We start from the raw sequence: 24,973 nt of genomic DNA on the forward strand, positions 1-24,973 counted from the left end.
CTGAAGACAATAGCTTTCTTCCCAGCCTTCCTGCCTCCATCACTATTAAATTTTCCTCTGAAGCTTTCAAACCTGAACACATGATTTTTTTGAGACTCTTTTTTTAAAATTATACTTTAAGTTCTGGGATACATGTTCGGAACGTGCAGATTTGTTACATAGGTATACACACGCCATGGTGTTTTGCTGTACCCATCAACCCGTCACCTACATACCCATCATCTACATAGGTATTTCTCCTAATGCTATCCCTTCCCTAACCTCCAACCCCCACAGGCCCCGGTGTGTGATGCTCCCCTCCCTGTGTCCATGTGAACACATGATTTTTAAAAATGCATTGGTTTATTCTGAGTATTCATCATCATACAGTTGTGAAAATAGTTACTATATATAAAGGCTAAAAGAATTGATGGAAATGGACTGTAAATAACATGGATTTCTAAACAGGTTCATTAGAATTTTTCTTTTGATAGAATTCATAGTGTCCAGAGAATATTAGGTTGTAGTATGTGCTCAAGTACAAAAGTATTCTTCAGGTATAGATTAAAAACATAATTAAAGCATTTTAATGTGATCACTTTAAATGTGTTTTTAATTTGTACTTAAGGAATATTTTAAATGAACTACAAATGTCTGGCTACTCTCTCTTTACAAAACAAACGTTTTGCATCTCAGAGAATTACAAAAACTGGGTTTATGGGTCCAGATACTGTTTTTAATGCAAAGATGGGTAAAATTAGTACTTACCTTTGATACTAAATCAATATTAAATCTCCTGCCTTCTTTAATAATTTGCGAGTAAGAAATTCTGTTTTTCTTTGGTTGTTCTGTGGTATCTTCTGCTATAGGCACATTTTCACTCACGTCTTCTGCTGAAGTTGATGGCACACAAGTTTTATCATCACAATGGTTTTCTTTTTCCCCTGTCACTTCAGCACCATTTACTTCTAGCACATTCTCTGGATCACTGCTTGGAGTTTGTTCTGTGAGCATTTCACAGTTCATAGTGCTTAATGACTCATCCTCCACAGGTAGGAAGGAAGAATCTGCAGCTTCTGTGGAGTTTGCAGATGTCACAAGAGCATGATTTTTCTGCAGTGCACCAGCCTCTTCTACATCTTCATGCAAATCCTGACTAATAAGAAATTATAATAATAAACACCAGGCTTTTGTTAATTCTACCCTGCTACATTTTTATATTGCTTTAACTTTTCACAGCAACTTTTATTCCTTTACCCCTTTTATCAAGTTCAGTGTACGTTTTGCTTATGTGACTCAGACATTAAACATTCATCTGTTCATGTTTCAGTAAAATAAGAAACAAAATTAAGATTTGAAAAATATAAAGATTTCACGTCACATGCACATTTTTGAGAATTTAAGACAGGGGAGTTGTATTTTGGAGGCAAATTACCACAGTGATGAAGAACATAGTCTTCAGAATAACAGATCTTGGTTCAAATCCTGACCATATGACTAGTAAGCTCTGTGAACTTAGACTAGTTATTTATCCTCTCTGAGACCACCTAAATTACCCATCTATGAAACAGAGATAATACCACCCACCTCACAAGGTTGTTCTGAAGATTAAATTAAGTACTGCATGCAAAGAGCCTGACACAGTGCTTGGGACATAGTAAATGCTCAACAGTGGTAGTTATCAACATTGTTATTATTGAGGAATTCCTGACTTGGTGATATGACCGAAGACCTTCAATAAAGGGAAAAAAAAATGTGCCTTGAAAAGATTAAGTTGGCCTATCACAATGTGGTGTCTAATAGGACCTTTCTGTATAATTTCCTGCCTTTTTTAGCACTGATGTCTATTACTCTAGTCGAAGTCCCATTTCCAAATTTATTATTGGAGTTAACATTCTCAGTCCACCGTTGTCTTGATTTATAGAACAGGCTCCCATTCAGTCTGTCTGCTTTAGCAATTTCTGTATGATAGTTTATCCTCCACAGAGCCCACTATTTTCACTGAGTTGCCACACTGCTCAATATCTGGCACAATGCCTTGTATGTGATTGGTCTTGGCAACTAAAATTCTGCTAGCTGACTGATCAAGAACTAACAATAGCCCTTCCTTATAACAAATCTAAAACTTACCCCACAAAAAAAATCTTCCTCTTCCTGTCTCTAAATCAAACCGCCTTCCTTATTTACTAATCTTCTGGCTTCATCTCCACCTACTTTCCAACATGGCATCTCTAACTCCAAATTTATCAATTCTAATTGTCAAATCATGATAGTTTGGTTCATATCATTTGTCTCTTCTGTCCTTTTCTTCCCAATCTGCATAATATCACAATTCTTCCATTCTCAAACATAATCACAAACTTTAACAAACTACTTGAAGAAAAAGTTTAAATTTCACTTTGAATTAGTCTTCCTTAGCCCAATTACACTCATCACTCTATTATACCATGCTCCCATAATACACACATGCAGTTTACCTAGCATGTATTTATCCATTCCTTTTTAATAATCTTTTGGTTTTCCAGTATATCCTTTATCTTCCCAATCAGACTGTAATTCCTGGAGGGAATACCTTAGCACCGTTCCTTCTGTGCCCCACACAAAACCTACTGCACTGCTCTATAGATATGGTATCTGATAAATGCTTGATGAATAATGGTTTATACATGCAAAGGCTATTTTTGTTTCAAATGTGAAACAAACTTCTTGCAAAAAACACAAAAAATAAGGCCAAGAAAAAAACATTGTATTGCAAATTAGAAAATCTGAGTTAAGTGAAAAAAAAATTGTCTTATTAAAAATAACACAATAAACACTACAAAAACAAAGAGGGGCAATGAAAGAATAACACTCAAATGTCAAGAAATAAAATGCCACATTTACTGTTATAGTAATTCTAATAAAATCTAACAAAAAAACAAATTGATATCATTAATGTTACATGAATACTTTTGAGATCTAGGAAACTAAAGTGAGGAAAACATCCATGTTCTATCCCAGACTCATCACCTAGGAAATACTTGCAAGTCATTTAATCTGTCTGATTCACCACCTATAAAATGGGGATCAGTCCACCTGCCCTACCTTTTATGAAACTGTTGTGAGATAAGAAAGTTAACATATATGAAAAGTAGTTTATAAACTATAAAAGGTTAATCAAATATAAGATACTAATCAGGCCGGGCACGGTGGCTCACACCTGTAATCCCAGCACTGTGGTAGGCCGAGGTGGGTGGATCACTTGAGGTCAAGAGTTCAAGACCAGCCTGACCAACATGGTGAAACCCCGTCTCTACCAAAATACAAAAATTAGTCAGGCGTGGTGGTGGGCACCTGTAATCTCAGCTACTTGGGAGGCTGAGGCCAGAGAATTGCTTGAACCCGGGAAGTGGAGGTTGCAGAGAGCCAAGATCGTCCCATTGCACTCCAGCCTGGGCAACAAGAGCAAAACTCCGTCCTAAAAAAAAAAAAAAAAAGATACTAATCAAATAAGATATTGTTAAACTGCCCATAGCTCAATAATCAACTCAAAACCTGTATACCTAGGTTTTCTGCATTCACATGATGAAATCTCATTGGTCATATAAGCATATGATAGCATTGCCATTAACTTAAGAACGAAGTGCAATAACATGAAAGGTAATTTGTATATTTTCTACAGAATTGTTCACACTCTGTATTCACTTTTATTATTTTGGAAACCAACAAAACTAAAGTGTGTTCCAGGAGGGATCTAAGGGGATAATTTTCAGCAAAAGTTCCATGCCTAATTTTTTTTTTTTTTTCAGTAAAAGTTCTACACCTAACTCTTAAATAAAAAGTTCCATGCCTTTAATTATAAGAAATGACAGGATAATTAATTACACTTTACAGATAAGACAGAATATGGCAACTTCTCTTATTACAGACTATGATGATGACACTGTGAAAATTGAGCATAGCAAATGATCTAGTCAGGGATTCTCTATTACATTCTGTGATGGGGAGCCTTATAGAGTGAATGAAATACATTAACCAGTACTGAACAACCTGGAAGATATAAGTCAAAATACTTAATTAAAGGTATAAGCGAAGAGAAGAAATTCTTCAGAAATTTTTTCTACATCAATAAACTATTGTTTTACTGTTCTGAACATTATAATTTGGTGAGATTCCTATCACTACAGAAAACACAAGCAATAAAAACATGACAGTGTCCTCACTTTGCATTAAATACAACCACAGTATTTTTGGAGTTCTGCCAAGGTTGAAGTTAATACCTAATGAGAAAATATAAAGATACCCAAAAGCTCCTAAAACTCCACGTACATCCTCAGAAAGCAAAATTCTGTTCATCTAAAAGGGCTATCTTCCCCCAAATGTAAAACTTTATACTGTGGTAAAAGACATTTTCTTAAAGAGATATTCAACCTTTCAGAGAAAATCTCAGAATGCAGTAATAGTTCAATTCTATTAATTTAAAAGTGTTTGAAAACTATAAAAACACATTTACCAGTTACAAAATAATGTAGCTGCATTAGAAGCCTTCAAACGAACCTTGGAGTTCTAAGATATTACGTTGATTTTAAAACATACACAGGTGCTCCTCAATTTATGATGGGGTTACATCCTGATAAACCCAATTTAGTAAGACAAAATGCATTTAATACCCCAATAAAACCATTATAAAGTTGAAAAATCATTAAGTCAAACCATCATAAGCTGCAGACTGTTGATAAAGGAAAACAATCTGCATCATTAGTTCTTATACAAATGTTCACAATCAAAACTGATTTCACAAATTAAATTTAGTGTCATTTACATTGCTAACTTTAATTCCAAAGGTCATTTATAATATAACAATATTTTTGAGATAATTTCTCTTAATAAAAACTGCTTAACACTACTTTTTGTAAGTGCATTTTTCACTAATTGCCAAAATTCACATATTACTCTGAGAGTTTGGAGGTATAAATTCTGATATCATCTAGTACTGCTTACCAATTAATAGTAATAACAAAGAAACACCTCAAAGTAAATGTGTCTTATGAATACCCTGTAACAGCCTTTTAGAGGAATCAAATGAAAAACTGAGAAACAGGTGTTTAATTTATTCAGCACAGGTGTTCACCATTTATCTTTTAGCCATTTGTACCTTTTCTTACCCAATACGACTTGCTGCTGACATTGTATTCTTTTACTTTGATGTTTATACTTTGTTCTAAGGCCATTTGTATCTGATTTTCACAGTATATATTATACTGCTACCCAGCTGTTTATTCCTAAAATAAATGTTTAATGGCTATTCATAAGAATTACAAAAATCAGACTATTCAAAAATTGTTGTTCTACAAAACAGCAATATAAAAATGAAATCAATTTTGAACTGCTGCAATATGATACATTGGTAGATATATATTTCCCTGTTTATTACCAACCTAAAAGGTTAACACATACTATAGAATACAGGTGAACTATCAACCTCTTGTCATGTTTACCCAAGAACAAAAGTTCATAAAATGGTGTACAGCAGGACTGTTGGTTGTCTACTCAACAACAAATACCCTTTTTCTCCTTGCTTTAAGAGCTCCAATTTTGTTCCAATATTAGAAACTGCTTAGTCCTTAGGGATGGATCATGACAGATCAAAACCAATTATGATAATTTCACCTCCCTTTGCTGGTGACTGATTTAGAAGTAAGTACATTATCCAGTTTAAGCCAATAAGATAATGAAGAGTCTGTTTGGGGCCCTTGTTGAAGACTTTCCAGTAAAATAAAAAAGCATAAATATGTTAGGAAAACCTCTTCCCCCTTTTCCTCATGTTGAGAGATTTTTTTTGTTATGTAAGAGCCTCTTTGAAATCCTGGCAAACATCTTGTAATTCCAAATGGAAAGCTAAGAGAAATGTGGAGTGCTACCCCAGTGCTCTGATGGGCTGAAGCAGCACAATTACAAATCCTCGACTTACCCACCCACCCGCTTACGTATGTACTTGTTTAAACTACATTTAGTTGGGCAGTGGTTCAATTCTGGTCTAAAACACACTTAACTGTAGACAGTGATGAGTAATTTCCTCTAAATTATAAAAATTGCAAGTGATTTTACATTTTATTTTTATTCCTTTCTTCTAATTGATATTATTGTTCAAGAAACTCCTGTTGCTTGTATAATTTTTAAGGGAAAATTTAAGAATTCAAAATAAATCAGTAGAATTTTAGATTCCTATTACAAAAAAATCTTTATTTTTGGTATGAATATAGAGTTGGTTCATTTAAATGTAACAAATAAGTTTTCACCCTGCTTTAATATTATACCAGAAAAAGGGAAACAATGCTCAGTAAAATGCAGAAAATAGGGCAGAAAATGTATAAAGTTATTGTTAATATTTTAGAAAGATAAAATCTCTTCTCACTAAAGAAACTAGATGACTTTATGCAATTAACAAGCAACAAGATTTTACCTAAGAATAACCTGAGTTTGTGTGACTTAAGTGTGAATTAATATATTTCACCTTTTTATAGTCTGTTAAAGATCTAAAACTAGAAACAATAGCTACTTTTATTTTCTCAGATAAACTATGAAACTATTACATGGTAAGAAAGAAGAACTCTCATACACTGTTGGGAGGAATGCAAATCAGGAATGCACATTATGGAAAACAGTATGGAAGTTCCTCAAAACATTAAAAATAAATCTATCATATGATCCAGCAATCTTCACCCTCACTACTGGGTATATAGCCAAAGGAAATGAAATCAGTAGGTTGAAGAGACATCTGCACTCCCATGTTTATTGGAGCACTATTCACAATTGCCAAAATATGGAATCAACTTAAATGCCCATCAACAAATGAATTAATAACGAAAATGTGGCATATATACACGATAGAATACCACTCAGCCATAAAAAAAAAAAAAATTAAATCCTGTCATTTGTGACAACATGGATGAGCCTGGAGAACAGTATGTTAAGTGAAATAGCTGAGAACAGAAATAAAAATACTGCATGATCTCACTCATATGTGAAATCTAAAAAACTTGATAGTGGTTACCAGAGACTGGGGAGAACAAGAGGGAGGGGAAGATGAGGAGAGGTTGGTCAGTGGGTACAACGTTACAGTTAGGTAGGAGGAATACATTCTGGTACTCTATCACACAGTAAGGTGACTATAGCTAACAATAATGCATTGTATATTTCAAATAGCTAGAAGAGATGATTCTGAATGTTCTCACAAAAAAAAAATGAAGGTTTCAGGTGAGGGATATGCTAATTAGCCTGATCTGATCATTTCATCATTCCACAAAGTTTATATGTATCAAAACATATAAATATATACAATTATTATGTATCAATTTTAAAAATCCCATGGCATATAAACTGGTCTCAACAACTAAAGAATATCGGATTTTTCCCATAGCTTCCTAACACTAGGAGTTAGGTACTGTAATTTCTCATTATAGATATAACTACATTACAATACTATATAGTATTCCAGTAAATTAAAGTAAATGCACTTTCTTAGGTGCTAGTCTTCACAAAGGAAATACTTTATTCACTTGGTGGAATGGTTGGTTCCCTTGTTGTACACACCCGTGTTTACCTGATGACTGAAATACATGATACAATGGAAATAGTATAGGTTTTTGAGTTAGAAACACACAAGTTCAAATTTGGTTCTGCCATCTCTAGTATTCCCTGAGCTTCTGTTTGTCAGTAAGATGTACCTATAGCTCATGCGCATGACTGTTGCATAGAACAAATGAAATTAATATGTAAAGCAACAGGTTATAACAGTTGCCACAAAGATAATATCCAATAAACGCTAGTCCTTTTTCATTTCCCTTCCATTAACTTGACTGTGTGATCACAAAAAATCACTTCAATGAAAAACAATTTTTGTATAGCAAAAATGTTTTAGGTACAAAATATTAAGTAGCCCACTTATCGTAAGGAAGAATCAGGAAAACAAAGCTCTGATAAAACAGTCTGGATAGTTCTTTACAGTTTATGATGCTTGAACCTAGCCTATGATAGAATAATTACTACAATTTACATTTTAGTATTTAGCCTGTTTTGCAATACCCAAACTATTAAATTTAATGTTGAAATGATCATGAAAACCTTTAAGTTGAATAATACTTCAGAATATTTTTTAAGTCATGACAATCAAAAAATAACTATCCTATATATTTATATTAGAATATATGTGTTAGAATACATAATATATAAATACACCCTATATATTTATATTATAATACATATATTAGAATTATATTGCCCAAATTCTTTGAGGTATTTTCCAAGCAGTGGCAATGGGTTTGCACTAATCCATTTGAATTCTTGCCCAGTCCTCCTTGCAATCAAAGATAAAAGGGCTATCAGTACAGCTATAATATTGCTTATGACCAAGAAATATACATCTTACTCTTCCTTAATGTTAAATAATTAAGTGGCATATATGAAAATCAAACCACAGGCCGGGCGCGGTGGCTCATGCCTGTAATCCCAGCACTTTGGGAGGCCAAGGCAGGCAGATCATGAGGTCAAGAGATCGAGACCATCTTGGCCAACGTAGTGAAACCCCGTCTCTACTAAAAATACAAAAATTAGCTGGGCATGGTGGCATGCGCCTGTAATCCCAGCTACTCGGGAGGCTGAGGCAAGAGAATCGCTTGAACCCGGGAGGCAGAGGTTGCAGTGCGCTGAGATGGCACCACTGTACTCCAGCGTGGTGACAAAGTGAGACTCTGTCTCAAAGAAAAAAAAAAAAAAAGAAAGAAATCAAACCATAGATTCTACCATAATATACACCAACTCTATAAATAAGCTAAGTCATCTGGTCTAAAGTGACAAGACACATCATATAATATTTTAGCCTTCATATCATTACGAAGTCATTTTTACATGATGTTTTAGAAATTTACAAAAACATTTAAAACAATATTCCTCATATATAGTGCACCAAAGATTCAAGTTTGACTTATATCTATTTACTTGCTTGATACAAGCAAATACACTAAACTCTTGGCATGAATAATCATTTAAGGGTAGTACTTTTGATAATTTGTCATTTGGCCAGATTATAGATTTGAATTGCATATGCTGAGACACTATGTGGAAGAACAATATATTCAGCAAATGAGAGACCTCAAATGATTACCCAGCATTAGTGTATAATTAAAATGTCCTCAGGAAGTGATGAGAACTTCCTTTCTGGGAAAAAAGAACAAAGTAGGGCTTATTAAGCGATCCTAAGGATAAGCAGAAACACAATTAACCTGTGGCATAAGGCTGTGGATGGAAAACACATGACTCACAACAGAAAATAGATTCTTAAAAACAAAACTAAACCAACAAACAAAAAAAGCAGCCAGTGAAAAGAAAGACGTAAAACTTTTCCTCTTTACTGAACACATAATTATCTAGGTATCCCAAGCAATCTACAAAAAAGCTTCCAGAACTGGGAAGTAAATTCAGCAAGATTTCAATAAATATCCAAAATCAAAACATAAAAGGCACTGCTAGATAGTAGCAATGAATATGTGAAAACCAAAATTAAAAAGACAATACCATTTATAATTGTTCCAAAGAAAATTAAATATTTAGGTATGCAATTAACGAAACATGTACAGGATCAGTATGCTGAAAATTACAAGGTTCTATTGAAGAAAATCAAAGATGAGCTTTATAAATAGAGAGACATACCACGTTCATAGATTAGAAGACTCAAAATAATAAAGAGGTCAATCCTCCCAAACTAATCTATAGTATTAAAGCAACTGTTATCAAAATCTCAGCAAGGTTTTTCTTTAGACATAGACAAGTTTATTTAAACATTTATATGGAAAGGCACAAACTCTAAAATATCTAAAACAATCTTGACAAGGAAAAATAAATTGGGAGGAATTTATCTAAGAGTAAAGCCTATCATATAGCTTCAGTAATAAAGATAATGTGATATTAGTGGAGGAAAAAACAAATAGATCGAACAGAATAAAGAACATCAAAATAGACCCATCCAAGTATAATCAACTGATTTTTGACAAAGGTATAAAAGTAATTCAATGGAGGAAGAATAGCCTTTTCAATAAATGGTGTTGAAGCAATTGGACATCCTTAGATCGAAAAACAAAAAAGAACACTGACCTAAACATCCAACGTAAAACTATAATTTAAAAAAAAATAAGAGAAAATCTATACCTATAGTTAGGCAAAAAGTTCTTAGACTTCACACCAAAATAATCATCCAATTGATCAATTAGATCTCATCAAGATTAAAAATATTTGCCCTGTAAAATATCTATTTAAAGAGGATGAAAACACAACTTAGAGACTTGGGGAAAATATTATCCAAATACATATCTGACAAAGGACACATATCTAGAATGGATTTTTTTTAACTCTGAAAATTCAACAGTAAGAAACTAATCCAATTTTAAAACAAGCAGAAGACATGAACAGACACTTCACCAAAAAAGGTTTATGGACGGCAAATAAGAGAACATGAAAAAATATTCAAAATGAGCCATCAAAATGGCTAAAATAAGAAAGTGACAACATCAAATTAAGGTAAGTATGTGGAGAAACTGGATTACTTACACATTTCTGGAGGGAATGTAAAATGGCATAGCTCCTCTTGAAACAGCTTAGCAGTTTCTTTTAAAACCAAATATGTAATTACCATATGACCCAGCAATTATATATTAGGTATTTATCCCAGATAAATGAAAACTTTTATCCCAGAGAAAGTCACATTAAAACCAATGCATGCACAAAATTGCATAACAGCTTTATTTATAATAGCAAAAACTAGAAACAGTCAGATGTTTTTCAATGGTTGAATGATTAAACAAACTGTGGTAAATCCATTACTGTGGAATACTATTCAGTGATGAAAAATGAACAAACTACTAATGCAGACAACAACCTGGATGAATCTCCAGGGAATTATGCTGAGTTAAAAAAAAGCCCATGCCAAAACATTACATACTATACAGTTCCATTTACATAATATTCTTAAAATGACAAGATTATAGAGCTGGAAAACAGATTAGTAGTTGCCAGGAGTTATGAATGGTAGGGTGAATAAGAAGTAGATCAGATGTGCTAATAGAAAAACAATAGTAGGGGTCCTTGTGGTGATAGAACTGCTCTGCTCTGTAACTTGACTGTGATAGTGAATACATGAACCCACAAATGTGATAAAATTGTATGGAACTAAATACATACAAACTCCATATCTGCAAAATGTAACATTAGCATCACTAACACATATGTTTCAAAAAGCAACGACAAAAAGCCAGAAACCTGTACCATATTTTTCATTATTTACAAAAGGGTAGCCATGAAGATTTTGCAATGTATCCTTTAAAAATGTTAAAGATCTACTATATAGTGATACTCTTACTTACTCAAGAGGAAGTAAGAGAATTTTCTAGATAACAAAAGCTCGTCTCTTAAAATGGTACAATTTTTATTCTAATCATTTTTAATACTTGTCTTTCTAAAACATACTTCAAATCCTCTACTTTTTCAAGTAGAGGATAAAGAACATTATGTAACTTTTGCCTGAAGACACTGGGATACAATTGTGATCATCACCTGTTATACTGGACTATAATATAGTGATGGCCTTAAGGGATCTTCTGACATGAAAAGCCACTTACCCATACACTAAATGGCCCAAAGTATGCTTTCAGCTTGCCGATGCTGTCTTCTCCTTTATTATTCTACCAAGTAGCACTTAAAATAGTAGCATGTTAGAGCCCAGAGAGACTTCTGAGATTGCCTAGTCCAAACCCCTCCAAACACGTTTTATTAATGGCAAAACATAGACTCAAAATAGACATCTCTTGCTCAGTATCACATAGCAAATTAAGGACTATAACCCTAGTTTCCATGTGGTTCTCAGTTTGCCTGCCTCTAGCAGATACCCCTTCCTATTTGCTGCTTTAAACTACAATGTTAGGGGGAAACACAAACACGCACAACACACCCATAGACACAGACACACACACACACACACACACACACACACACAGAAAATGAGGTTGTCAGAAATAAGTATTAAATAAGGCTTTTGATTTAAGTGAGTGCTGATGATAACCTCTTGTATAATGTAAAATTTTGTGACAACTATTTTGGCCCTAGCCTCTTTCATATAATTTCAAGTTTGTGAACATGATCCAAAAGATTAAGGAAGCCAGTCTTGCCGGGGCTAAGTGAGATATTGTTAGTCCTATTTACCCATGTTGCCAGCACTTACTATAGATAGCCCTTACAAATGGATTTTCTGTACTTTCTCTACTTTCCTGGATGTTCTCAAGGCTTTTCCTGCTTAGGAAATAACCAGCTATTATTTTCCTGACATTAATAACCAGCTAACTTTTCCAAGTGAATTAAGACATATAGAACATTACCCAATTCACTGTTTGCCCCACACTCCAACTGGCAAGAGGAACATATAACAGTTCTATTTCACTGTCTTCAAACAAAACTTCCACCAACAACAATTTAGTTTCTCACTTTGAGAAGTTATACAAATGAAACTAAAGAGATCAGGAACTGAAAATAAGATAATTTTCTTTGCATTCAAAATGCATCAACTCAGCCATTAGAAACTATTAACCTGAATTATAAAAAGTAATCAGTGGCCTTGAAGTAACAAAAGTATAATACCTCTCGGAAGGCCAGTGTGACTGTCAATATTGTAGTCAAGCTATATTCATGGGCACACAAAAGTACACAAGAAAGTTACCAAATATTTATTCCTCATTTCATTAAAGCATATGTCTTTTCAGTTGAAATCATCTTCTGTTTTAAATCTTTCAGCATTGGCTCTGAACAATAGCTAGTGAGCTGCACCTTTTCATACCAAATGGCATTTAGCATTATACAAATTATAATCTATACCAGACATTTCAAAGGCTGCGCTTTTATAGAAAATCACAGAACACAAACTGCATATTACAGGGAAAGAATGCTACTTACATGAAAGATATGAACATAGCTTAAGAAGTCAAGCACGTTCCCAAACTTTTCACAGGCTCATGCTTAACACTCTGCCACAAAAATGATATGTAAGATGACAAAGCGTATCCTGAAGAATCTCTGGTGTATTGAATTTTAAGTTTTAATTACTATTAAAGTGCCTGACAGTCTGATGTTCTAAACCTCTGGACTCTACAACTACTTGAATGACTTAACTATGTGATTATTACCTTTTAACCTGTCAATCATATATCATTTGAAAAAGTAAACAAACCCAATTGTTTTTAAACAGTGAATCTCTCTCAGAGGAAGATACTTAAAACATTATTACTTCCCACTGTTCTATCCTAACTTACCAAAATATGTACCCAAACATTATGCCCACAAAATTTATTTATTCAAAAATTATAATCTTCCATTTTGCTACACTGAGTATTATTCAAGAAAGATGATATAGTTGGAAGAATCCTGGAGCAGGAGGAAAAAACTCTAGAATTTAATCTTGAGTTCTACCACTCTAGAGCTTAAGTGTGGCCCTGCCATTTACCAAGCCACGTGACCTTCTGCAACTACTTAATCTCCTTAAGTTCCATTGAGGCTTCTGTAAAAAATCCAACTATTACTACTACTATCTGCCCTACCCTAGCACAGAATTGTTTTAATGATCAAATGAGATAATATATTTAAAACAGCTTGGTAAATTCGAAGGCATTAAGGCAAGATGTTATCATTATCACCCAAACAGAGAAAACTGAAAGCTCCATTTAAAAACAGGCAAAATCAGCATATTAATGTAACCTGTAGCAACCAATGCCACCTAAATCTTTATTATTGGCTTCTTCTGAAGAAGAGTGAAAAAGACATTAACTTAGTTTACCTGCAGTAAACACTTTTCATACCTGGCATAACAAAATACTTCCACATGTTGAATAGTTTTGTCCTTCCTGCTAAGAGCAATGGCTTCTTCATTTTCAAGGATCTGGTCTTGCCACACTGGACTGTCATTTTCAATGTCACTGTTTTCCTAAACAAAACACAGATAAGTTTTAATTAAAGTGGGCAGTGTGAAACATGTCATTTTCTGAGAAAATGCACCTCTTGTCTAAATTCATGCTTATTTCACCTTACCAAAACTCAAAGGATATCAACTCAGAGTCACGAAAGACAGTCCAACAAGTGTTCCAACTTTAAAGGAAGGAGAGAAAAACAATGTGTAAAATCTATACTATCAAAAACTAGATCTGATTTATACTTTTCTATCAGGGTATATGAAATTTTGAAAAAGTCATTCGGACATGGCTGTTTAGACATTGCTTAAGAACTAGGACAACTAACCCTCTATCTGCTGAGAATCAAGTATATCTGTCATATACATTACTCGTTAATAAAAACAGGGTTTTTTTACATTTTTTGGTTGAAACAGTAGAGTCAAAATAACTTCATTCTATTTATTTTCAGATCTTTGAAGGTTGGTCACTAGTCATATCAAATTTTGATTACATATAAAAGTACTTCTAAAAAATATTCAGCACAGTATAAATAAGGGCTGTATAATAATTAGTCCCTGAATACCTTATAAAACAAGAAAGACAATAAAAAACAAGAATGTGTAACAAAGCATGTAAACTCTCACTAAGGGTTGAAAGTGGTCTGTTAAAATGTTCAATAATTCCGAATTATATTTTATGGAGTATCTGAATACAGAGTATTTTTGAAGGTGTCAAGATAAACCTTTTTCAAATGTCAAGGATCAATTTTTAATCTGTTTAAAATCTTAAGCTGTGTAATACACATCTTTCTCAGAGAAAACTTTTTGAAATTGTATTATACATACTAAAGGAACTAGTAGGAAAATAGAATTACAACATCTTTTAAGTAAATTTATCTCAGAAAATTTCTAAACTTACAAATGTCATAAAGGCAATAAACATTTTTAAAAGGCTTTGTTGTCCTGTGTTTAAAATTTTAAACTGAAGAAAAGTAGTGACATACAGCTCTTATTATCAAGTATAATATTAGATAGTACTAAACATCCCAACGTAAGTAGAAGAGAAGGTGAAATACAAGAATTTTGAATGTGTAGACATGAGGTTACCAGCCTAAGAAAAGAACTGTGGACCAGGGAAAGGGAGTGGAGAGAGACAAAGACAGTGGCAGAGTTAAGATCCTGGAGTAAAACAATCATTAAAATAAACTAAACTTCCAGAAAAACATTTTTATTTGAATAAATATAAAACATCACCAAATTTATTTTTTTTAACTTCCATTCAGACTATTGGGGTATATTTTGTTATTGTTGTTCTGAGAATCTACACTAAATTTTCTTATGGAAGTACTAAATAAGCCTAAATATAAGGTGACCGTCACATACACCTCCCAAAAATAAGATGTAAAAAAGAGTTTCTGATCAAAGTAAATACATGAATATTTAAGCATACAGACCAAACAGCTAAATATCTACTTATTTACTCTCTTGACTTACACACTTTGAATTATATGAAATGCTATTTTACAAATATTGCTTGTTTCTCTACACTCATTTCATGCAACAATATTCAATCTGAATTTTCACTGTATCTTCAATATCAGTGTCTTTGTCATCATGAGAGGCACTTTTTGAGTCATGCACAATGATGAAGTCATGTACACTGATTAAATCAATCAATCAATGCAATGGTGCTTGGTACATGATAAATGCTTAACAAGTCTTAGCTAACTGAATACAATTTTCTGGACTACATCATCCTCCTTTCCAAACATCGAAATTCTTTTGCGATACGGCAGTTTCTGATCTTCTGTATGATGCTCTCAGCAGAAATTTCATTTCAAGCCACACGTACCAATCTGCATAAGATTAGGACAGCTTTTTTAAAATCTGTCTTATAAAAGTTAGCAAACTCCATAACTGACTCTCCATATTATGCTATACATGATCCCTAAACAGTTTCTTTATAATGGTATTAAACAGCTTGGTATTGAGATCCTACCCTTAGAAAAAAAATCACTGAATTCATACTAAATTTCTTTGATTTTTCTTTTGGCTGATTCTGTCAGGTGACATCTATAAATATAAAATCACCACTGAGATCATTTCCAATCAATGTATCTTCCCCAAATTGTTAGGCTTTTTTTTTTTTTTTTTTTTTTTTTTTTTGTCTGGCTTTTGTCCAAAATGCAGTGGCTCGAAGAGAAAACAGTAAATGAGAGATTTTACAAGGACTAGGATATTTTTTCTAAAGATGATTTTGGGGAAAAATTATTGTCATATTTGGCATATAAATAATTAGAAAATGGTTATTAAGTATAAACAGTTTACTCTTCAGCCAATATTTCTATTTAAACACATATATATATTTCTTTTTTTTTTTTTTTTTTTGAGACAGAGTCTCACCCTGTTGCCCAGGCTGGAGTGCAATGGTGCAATCTCGGCTCACTGCAACCTCCACCTCCCCAGTTTAAGTGATTCTCCTGCCTCAGCCTCCTGAGTAGCTGGGACTACAGGCACGTGCCACCATGCCCGGCTAATTTTTGTATTTTTAGTAGAAACGGGATTTTGCCATGTTGGCCAGGCTGGTCTCGAACTCCTGACCTCAGGTGATCCGCCCACCTTGGCCTCCCAAAATGTTGGAATTACAAGCATGAGTCACCGCACCCGGCCTCTATTTACATTTAAAACGGGATAAAGACACTGGGAAAATATTAGCTGAAAAGGTGACTTTATATGTTTTTTGTAAAATAAGTGAAGAAAAATAAAGAATCAATCCCGTATTGCAGGTGAAGCTTAGGGTTTTCTTCAATGCAGGGTTACTATGTAACATACAATAAAACAAAGCAAATTAAAAGATCAGATACAAACTTTACCTGGTGTTCCTTTAGCCAGGACAATAGTCCTGAAAAGCTAAAACTGGCCCAGTTTCCTCCATAGTAGCTTCTTCTGTAACAATTTAAAAAAAGAAAAAAAAAAAAGAGTAAAGAAAAGGGTATAAAAATCAATTCACTGATCTTCATCAACAAACCATCTTTAACACTTAAACTTACTTCACTTTTTAATATTACTGCCTCAAGAGTTCAAAAGTACACATAACTGGAATGCTCACATAAGTGGAAGAGGTAGGCTAAAAGTGGGCCTCTCAGATCCCAAAAGAAATTTTTCATCATATAAGGAGTTAAAAAAACATCTTTGGCTTCCTTAAAGCTTTCTCCACTGATTATGTGAACAGCTTGACATGGGCATTTAGCAGATAACATAAATATATATGACTCCTGGGTTAACAAATGTGGCAAGGAAGAAAATCTTGATAGATCTCAAAAAAAGCTACTAAAAAACTGCTAAGTTTTCTGTAAGTACTTAAATCTCCTCCTCCTCCACCAACACCTCCGCCGCCACCACCACCACCACCACCACCCACCACCAAACCCATCTCCAACACAAAACGTACACAAACACCCAGACACACAATTGGATACTTTAGATAAAGTGGAAGACCCTGTGCTGTTCTTAGCCTTTAGGGTCAAAAATAAAAGGAGATCCTGGGAAACAGTTATTCACATCACGTCAAGACATTTGCAGTAAGTGTAACAGAAACAAAATTCTCACTAATAACTGGGTGAGCTATTATTCTGCATTCCTCAGTCATGTGAAGATCACTGTTTTGGACAACCCAGAGGTCTCCTAACTAGGATCAGGTAAACTTTGTAGACATTAGACCATTAAGTGGGGATTTTCTGCAACCAGAACTCTTTAATTCTTCACTGCATATTGGGCCTCCGATCCTTGTAAAACGATTTGCACTTACTGACTCTATATGATGAGCCCCTAAGTACACTTGACCCCACCTACAACACCCATTCTGGTTCTGGTTGGGAGGGATTCTTGGTTTTGTTTCATTTTTATTTTTGCTTCTCTGCTTCTCTAATAAAATAAAAATTCATGAAAGGTTTTTAAACAATTAAACAAAAAATAAAACTTATAATGTGATATCTAACATGACTCTTCCAGCCAGGCACAGGGGCACACACTTGTTATCCCAGCTACTTGGGAGGCTAAAGAGAGAGGAGTCCTTGAGCCCAGGAGTTCAACACCAGCCTGTGAAAAATAGCAAGACCTCATCATAAAATAAAATAATGAAATGAAATAAAATACAATATAAAATAACTCTTGCATAATGCTACTAGAGATCATCTCCCAATTCTGATTCACGTTTCTTAAATCAACTGTTGACATAGGTCTGAAAAGTAAGCAGATTTTAGGCTCAAGCATTTTACCAAACAAGTACTGCTTTTCTCTAACAGAGAAAAGGGTTAAATAAAACGCCTAGGAAAGTAGCTTTATTAATATAAATCGTATTGTACTTACATCTGACAGTCTCTTCGGAAATAATGTAAATTCATACACTGTCCAGAATCTCCAGTGGTCTTTAAAATTTAGCTACAATTTCAGCTATAGGAGCAATTCTAGATGGCCACTCTTTACTAAAATGTTGGAATCAGGAAACCTACAAGCAGTGACCCCTTGCGTCAGAGAGAACAGTGAAAGGAAGGAGAAGGTGGGTGATGGCAGCTATAGAGAAGACAGAGGAATGTTAGAATTTGAGGTTTCCCCATAGCAATTTATACTTTCATCCCTCTTGCCTGAGAAGAATACACTTCTGCTATCTCTTCTCATCCTTCAAATATAAAACTCAACAAAACTAGAAAATATCCTAGGCTTTGAAGGAGGGGAAAAAAACCTGAAACTACAAAACTAGAAAATATCCTAGGCTTTAAAGGAGGGGAAAAAAACCTGAAACTACTGACTCTATATTTTTTTGTTGAGATACTTAGATTGATTTGCAATCAACATAAGGTCTTAAGTGAGCATCAATGGCTGATGGGTGAAAGCTTCAAGATTAAAGTAAAATTTATTTGAATGGATATACCAATATGTAAGTAATAAATGTATATCAAAAATGCAACATTAGGGACAGACAAAAGTTTCTTTGGACACAAAAAGCAATTAAAACTATTAATAAATTAGGCTTCAAATGAAAAACCTCCCTACAAAATAAATTATTTTAATAAATGAATGGGCCAGACACAAATATTCACAAAATATATATAATAAAGGCTTGGTATTGATCGGCCACGGTGGTTCATGCCTGTAATCCTAGCACTTTGGGAGGCCGAGGTGGGCAGATCACCTGAGGTCAGGAGTTCGAGACTAGACTGGCCAAAATGATGAAACTCCATCTCTACTAAAAAAAAATAGAAAAAAATTAGCTGGGCACACATCTGTAGTCCCAGCTATTCAGGAGGCTGAGGTAGGAGAATTGCTTGAACACAGGAGGTGGAGGCTGCAGTGAGCCAAGATTGTGCCATTGCACTCCATCCAGCCTGGGTGACAAAGAGCAAAACTCCGTCTCAAAAATAAAAAATAAAAAAAGGTAAAACTAAAGGTTTGTTATCCAGGATATATAAAGAACTCTTTCAACTTAATAAGATAGATATTAAAAGGTAAAAATGGGCAAAGGGTTTGAAGAGACACGTCACAAAAAAACATGGTTAATGAGCACATGAAAAAGTACTCAATATCATTAGGTAAGTGCATATTATAGTAGCATTACAAATGAACATATAAGATTCCAGTATGCAGCCACCAAAATAATTTAAAAGATTGTCAATACCTGGTATTGATGTAGAGGGCCAGAATGCTCATTTATTTTGGTGAGCATATAAAACGGTACAAGCACTTTCTAAAAATATCTGGCAGTTTTTTATAAGATAAATATATATCCGCCTTATGATCGAGTAATTTCAATTTCTAGGCAATTACACATGAGAAAAGCATATACTGACAAAAATACTTGTACAAATCTTTCCACAGCAGCTTTATTAATAGCCCCAAACTGATGATAATCCACGTAACCATCAACAGGAGAATGAATAAACAAACTGTCGTATATCCATAAAATGGGATACTATTCACCAATAAAAAGGAATAATCATCTGCTATATAAACATAAATGAATCTCAAAAACATTAGGCTGAGTGAAAGCGTTAGCCAAAGAGTACATATTGTATGATACCATTTATATAAAATTGTGGAAAAAGTTAATCTATGATGAAAAATACCACAAACTGGGAGTGGGGTCAGGACTTGACTGTAACTTCCAGGCAACCCGGCTAAAGAAGCTGCGACTCCAAAGAAGTGGGAGGCTAGACCCCCATACATATACCTAGGAAAGGGGCTGAATTCAGGGGACTGGGCAGCAACAATCTGCAGGCCCCACTTCCATGGCACCTCACAGGATAAGAACCACTGGCTTGGAATTCTAGCCAGCCAAAGGGAGCAGCATCACACCTCTCTGAGACAGAGCTCCCAGGGGGAGAGGCGGGCTGCCATTTTTGCTATTTGGGCAACTTAGTCTTTCCAGTCTTTGGACTTTGGAGAGTCCAAGCCATCCCAGGTCAGAACCAGTTCCACAAGACCAGCACAGCTGCTCTACAAAAACGTGGCCAGACGTTTTTTTTGTTGTTGTTGTTGTTTGTGTTTTGGATGAAGTCTCACTCCGTCTCCAGGCTGGCGTGCAGTGGCATAATCTCGGCTCACAGCAACCTCCACCTCCCGGGTTCAAGCGATTCTCCTGCCTCAGCCTCCCGAGTAGCTGGGACTATAGGCATGTGCCACCACGTCCAGCAAATTTTTGTATTTTTAGTAGAGACAGAGTTTCACCGTGTTGGCCAAGATGATCTTGATCTCTTGACCTCATGATCTGCCTGCCTCGGTCTCTCAAAGTGCTGGGATTACAGGCGTGAACCCCCGCACCCGGGCCCAGACTGCTGTTTTCCCATTCCTCCTCACTAGGCAGGACCTCTGAACCAGGACCTCCAGCCACCCCCACCAGTGTTTTCTCGCCAAAAAGAAATTTGAAACCTCCCTGGTTTCAAATTTTCAAACATTGCACCCAGAGGGAAAAGCAGGCCACCATCTTTGCTGTTTGGGCAACTTAGCCCTTCCACCCTTAGAGCTTTGAAGAGTTCAAGCCAGGGCAGAAGCGGTCCCCGAGCAAAGCACAGCTACTCTATGAAAATGTGACCAGACTGCTTTTTTAAGTGATTCCCAATTCCATTCCTCCTCACTGGGTGGGACCTCCCAACTGGAACCAGCAGCCCTCGCCAGTGTTGTCTGGCCAAAAGAGATATGAAAACTCCCTGGAAGGAAGCTCCCAGATGGAGGGGTGCGCCACCATCTTTGCTCTTTGGGTGACATAGCCATTCCAGCCTTTGGGCTTTGGGGAGTCCAAGCCAACCAGGGACGGAAGCGGTCCACCAGCACAGCACAGTTGTTCTACAAAAACATGGCCAGACAGCATTTCTTAAGTGGAACCTCAATCCCATTCCTCCTTATGAGGCAGGACCTCCCAACCAAAGTCTCCAGCCATATCCTATAGGTGCCTTAAGTCTGGCAACAAGTCCACATCTTCCTCAGATAGATCTCCCAAAGGGAGGGGCAGGCCACCATATTTGCTGCTTCACAGCCTTCAATGTTGATACTTGGAGGTACTGGAAAATCCAAGGTCATTAGCAACTGGAGCAGGCACCCAGCATACCATAGCAGCCCTACAGAAAAGCAGCCAGACTGTTACACGGGAGCCCGTTCCCATAACTCCTCACCAGGCAGGTCCTCCAGGCCTGGGTCACCAGCTACCCACACCAGAGCTATTAAGCCAGTAGCAGCTTGGCAACTCCCTGGACAGAGCCCCTAGGAGCATCTGAAAGCCTCTCTGCCACTGCCTCTGCAGTGGAATTCCCTTGCTACCCTCGGACTAGTGAAGAAGCAAAGATCCTAAGTGTTTTACCCAAACCTCCAACTAACTGTAGTCGACAGAAAAAGGGGTCACTCCATTTCCCGTAAGTTGCACCCACCCCCCACTGCTCGCCACTAGAGAACACCCAGGTTGGGCCCAGAGCACAGATCCTGAATCCTGGACTGCTCGCACTGAGCAACTGCTGACCTGCATCTCTCTGGGGTGGAGCCCCCACGGTACAAGTAAAAGACCCTTGGCCAAAATCACTACTAAGGTCCCTTACTCTGCTGCCTCCAAGTTGTGGAAAAAACATAAACGCTGAGATCACCCCAGTTTCAGTGGGCAGCCCAGGAGCACCAAGTAATGGTCTACAGCCAGCACTCAAGGGGGAAAGGAACACACACTTTCAGAGCATTGATAAGGAACATGGCTGCAACTGTGAGGAAACATAGCAGAGACACGACCAAGCAAGAATCTACCAACTAACCAGAACACTTAAGTGCCACCTACTGGATGACACGCCAAGGCTTCAAGACCAAAAATACTCACTAACATAGCCCTCTCTTAAACCAAAGACAAGAAGTCAGCTTCCAATAAAGACTGTGCACAAAGCCTTGGTCCTGTGAAAAGAACCAGAAAAGAAGTCTACTGACTGTACTCAGTCTATGCTTCAGTTAAAGGAATACCTACAGGCAGATATGAGAAAGAACCAATGTACGAACTGCGGTAACTCAAATGGCCAGTGTCGTACGTCCTTCAAACAACCACACCAGTTCTCCAACAAGAGTTCTCTACCAGGCTGAGCTGCCTGAAATGACAGAAATGTAATTCAGAATATGGAAAGAAATGAAAATCTTTGAGATTCAGGAAGATGGAGAAACCCAACCCAAAGAAGCTAAGAATCACAATAAAACAATACAAGAGCTGAAGGATGAAACAGCTGAAACAATTTAAAAAAAAAAAAAAAAAAACTAACAAATCTGACAAAGCAGAATAACACAATACAAGGATATCACAATGCAATCACAAGTATTAACAGCAGAATAAACCAACCTGAGGAAAGAATCTCAGAACTTTAAAACTGGTTCTCTAAAATAAGACCAACAAAAATAAAAAACAATAAAAAGATATAAACAATATGACTGAGAAGTATGGGATTATGTAAACAGGCAAAATCTACAAATCATTGGCATCCCTGAAAGAGACAGGTGAAAAGCTAAGAACTTGGAAAACATATTTCAGGATATCTTCCATGATAACTTTCCCAACCTTGCTAGAGAGGCCAATAGTCAAATACAGAAAATACATAAAACCCCTGCAAGATTCTACACAAGAAGATCATCCCCAAAACACGTAATCTTCCGATGTTCCAAAGGCAAAATGAAAGAAACAACATTAAGGGCAGCTAGAGAGAAAGGGCACCCCCATCAAGCTAAAAGTGGTCCTCTCAGCTGAAACCACCCAAGCAAGAAAAGAGTGGGAACCCATATTCAACATTCTTAAAGAAAAAGATTTGCAACCAAGAATTTCAATGAAGACAGGAAAAACCATTCAAAAGATCAATGAATCCAGGAGTTGGCTTTTTGAAAAAATTAATAAGATAGATAGGACGTCAGCTAGACTTGAAAAGAAAGAAGACACAAATAAACACAATTAGAAATGACGAAGGGAGTATTGCCACTGACCCCACAGAAATATAAATAACCATCAGAAGCTACTATTAACACCACTATGCATACAAATTAGAAAACATAAAAGAAATGGATAAATTCCTGGACACATACACCCTCCCAAGACTGAACTAGGAGTAAACTGATTCTCTGAACAGACCAATAACAAGCTTTGAAATGGAATCAGAAATAAATAGCTTACCAACCAAAACAGGCCCAGGACCAGATGGATTCACAGCCGAATTCTACCAGATGCACAAAAGAAGAACTGGTACCATTCCTACTGAAACTATTCCAAAAAAACTGAGGGACTCCTCCCCAACTCATTCTACAAGGCCAGCATCATCCTGAAACAAAAACCTTGCAGGGATACAATAGAAAAAGAAAACTTTGGGCCAATATCCTTGATTGAATATTGATGCAAAAATCTTCAACAAAATACTTGCAAATGGAGTCTAGTAGCAAATCAAAAGGTTAATTCACCACGATCAAGCAGGCTTCATCTCCGGGATGCAAGGTTACTTCAACATACATAAATAAATAAATGTGATTCATCACATAAACAGAACTGAAGACAAAAACCACGTTTACCTCAATAGATGCAGAAAAGACTTTTGATAAAATTCAACATTCATTCATGTTAAAAACTCTTAGCACACTAAGTATTACAGGAATACATCTCAAAATAATAAGAATCATCTATAAGAAACCTACAGACAACATCATGCTGAATGGGCAAAAGCTAGGATTCACCTTGAAAACTGGCACAAGACAAGAATGCCCTCTCTCATCACTCCTATTCAAGATAGTATTGGAAGTCCTAGTCAGATCAATTAGGCAAGAGAAAGAGATAAAGGGCATCCAAAAGAAAAAGAGGAAGTCAAACCGTCTTGGTTTGCAGACTACATGATTCTGTATCTAGAAAACCCCACAGTCTCAGCCCAAAAGTTCCTTCAGCTGATAAACAACTTCAGCAAAGTTTCAGGATACAAAATCAATGTTCAAAAATCCCTACCATTCCTATACATTGATAATAGGCAAGGCAAGAGCCAAATCAGAAAGCCAATCTCATTCACAATTGCCACAAAAAGAATAAAACACCTAGGAATACAGTTAACCAGGGAAGTAAAAGTTCTCTACAATAAGAATTAGAAACCACTGCTCAGAGAAATCAAAAGACACAAACAAATGTAAAAACATCCCCTGCTCATGAATAGGAGGAATCAGTATCATTAAAATGGCCGTATTGCCCATAGCAATTTACAGATTAAATGCAATCCCTATCAAACTACCAACAATACTGTTCACAGAACTAGAAAAGACTACTTTAAAATGTATGTGTAACCAAAAAATACCCAAATAGCCAAGGCAATCCTGAGCAAAAAGAACAAAGCTGGAGGCATCACGTTACCAGATTTCAAACTATATACTACAAGGCTACAGTAACCAAAACAGTATGGTACTGGTACGATACCAGGCACATAGACCAATGGAATAGAATAGAGTGCCCAGAAATAAGATTGCCCACCTATGACCACCTATCTTCAACAAAGCTGACAAAAACAA

At 35.8% G+C, this 24,973-nt stretch overlaps 1 protein-coding gene across 1 annotated transcript in view; it reads right to left on the reverse strand.

Annotated features, from left to right (window-relative positions):
- The window catches only part of CHM (choroideremia (Rab escort protein 1)), a 184,215-nt gene that overhangs the window by 100,026 nt on the left and 59,216 nt on the right, over positions 1–24,973 (reverse strand). Inside the window, exons 3-5 of the mRNA XM_011975228.1 lie at positions 16,813–16,885; positions 13,851–13,975; positions 748–1,135 (exon numbers count right to left, since the gene is read on the reverse strand). Coding sequence (XP_011830618.1) covers positions 748–1,135; positions 13,851–13,975; positions 16,813–16,885 — 586 coding nt within the window. The remainder of the gene's footprint in view (positions 1–747; positions 1,136–13,850; positions 13,976–16,812; positions 16,886–24,973) is intronic.

The sequence above is a fragment of the Mandrillus leucophaeus genome, unplaced genomic scaffold, assembly GCF_000951045.1.
Source record: "Mandrillus leucophaeus isolate KB7577 unplaced genomic scaffold, Mleu.le_1.0 Scaffold1520, whole genome shotgun sequence".
In the NCBI taxonomy this organism is placed as follows: domain Eukaryota; kingdom Metazoa; phylum Chordata; class Mammalia; order Primates; family Cercopithecidae; genus Mandrillus; species Mandrillus leucophaeus.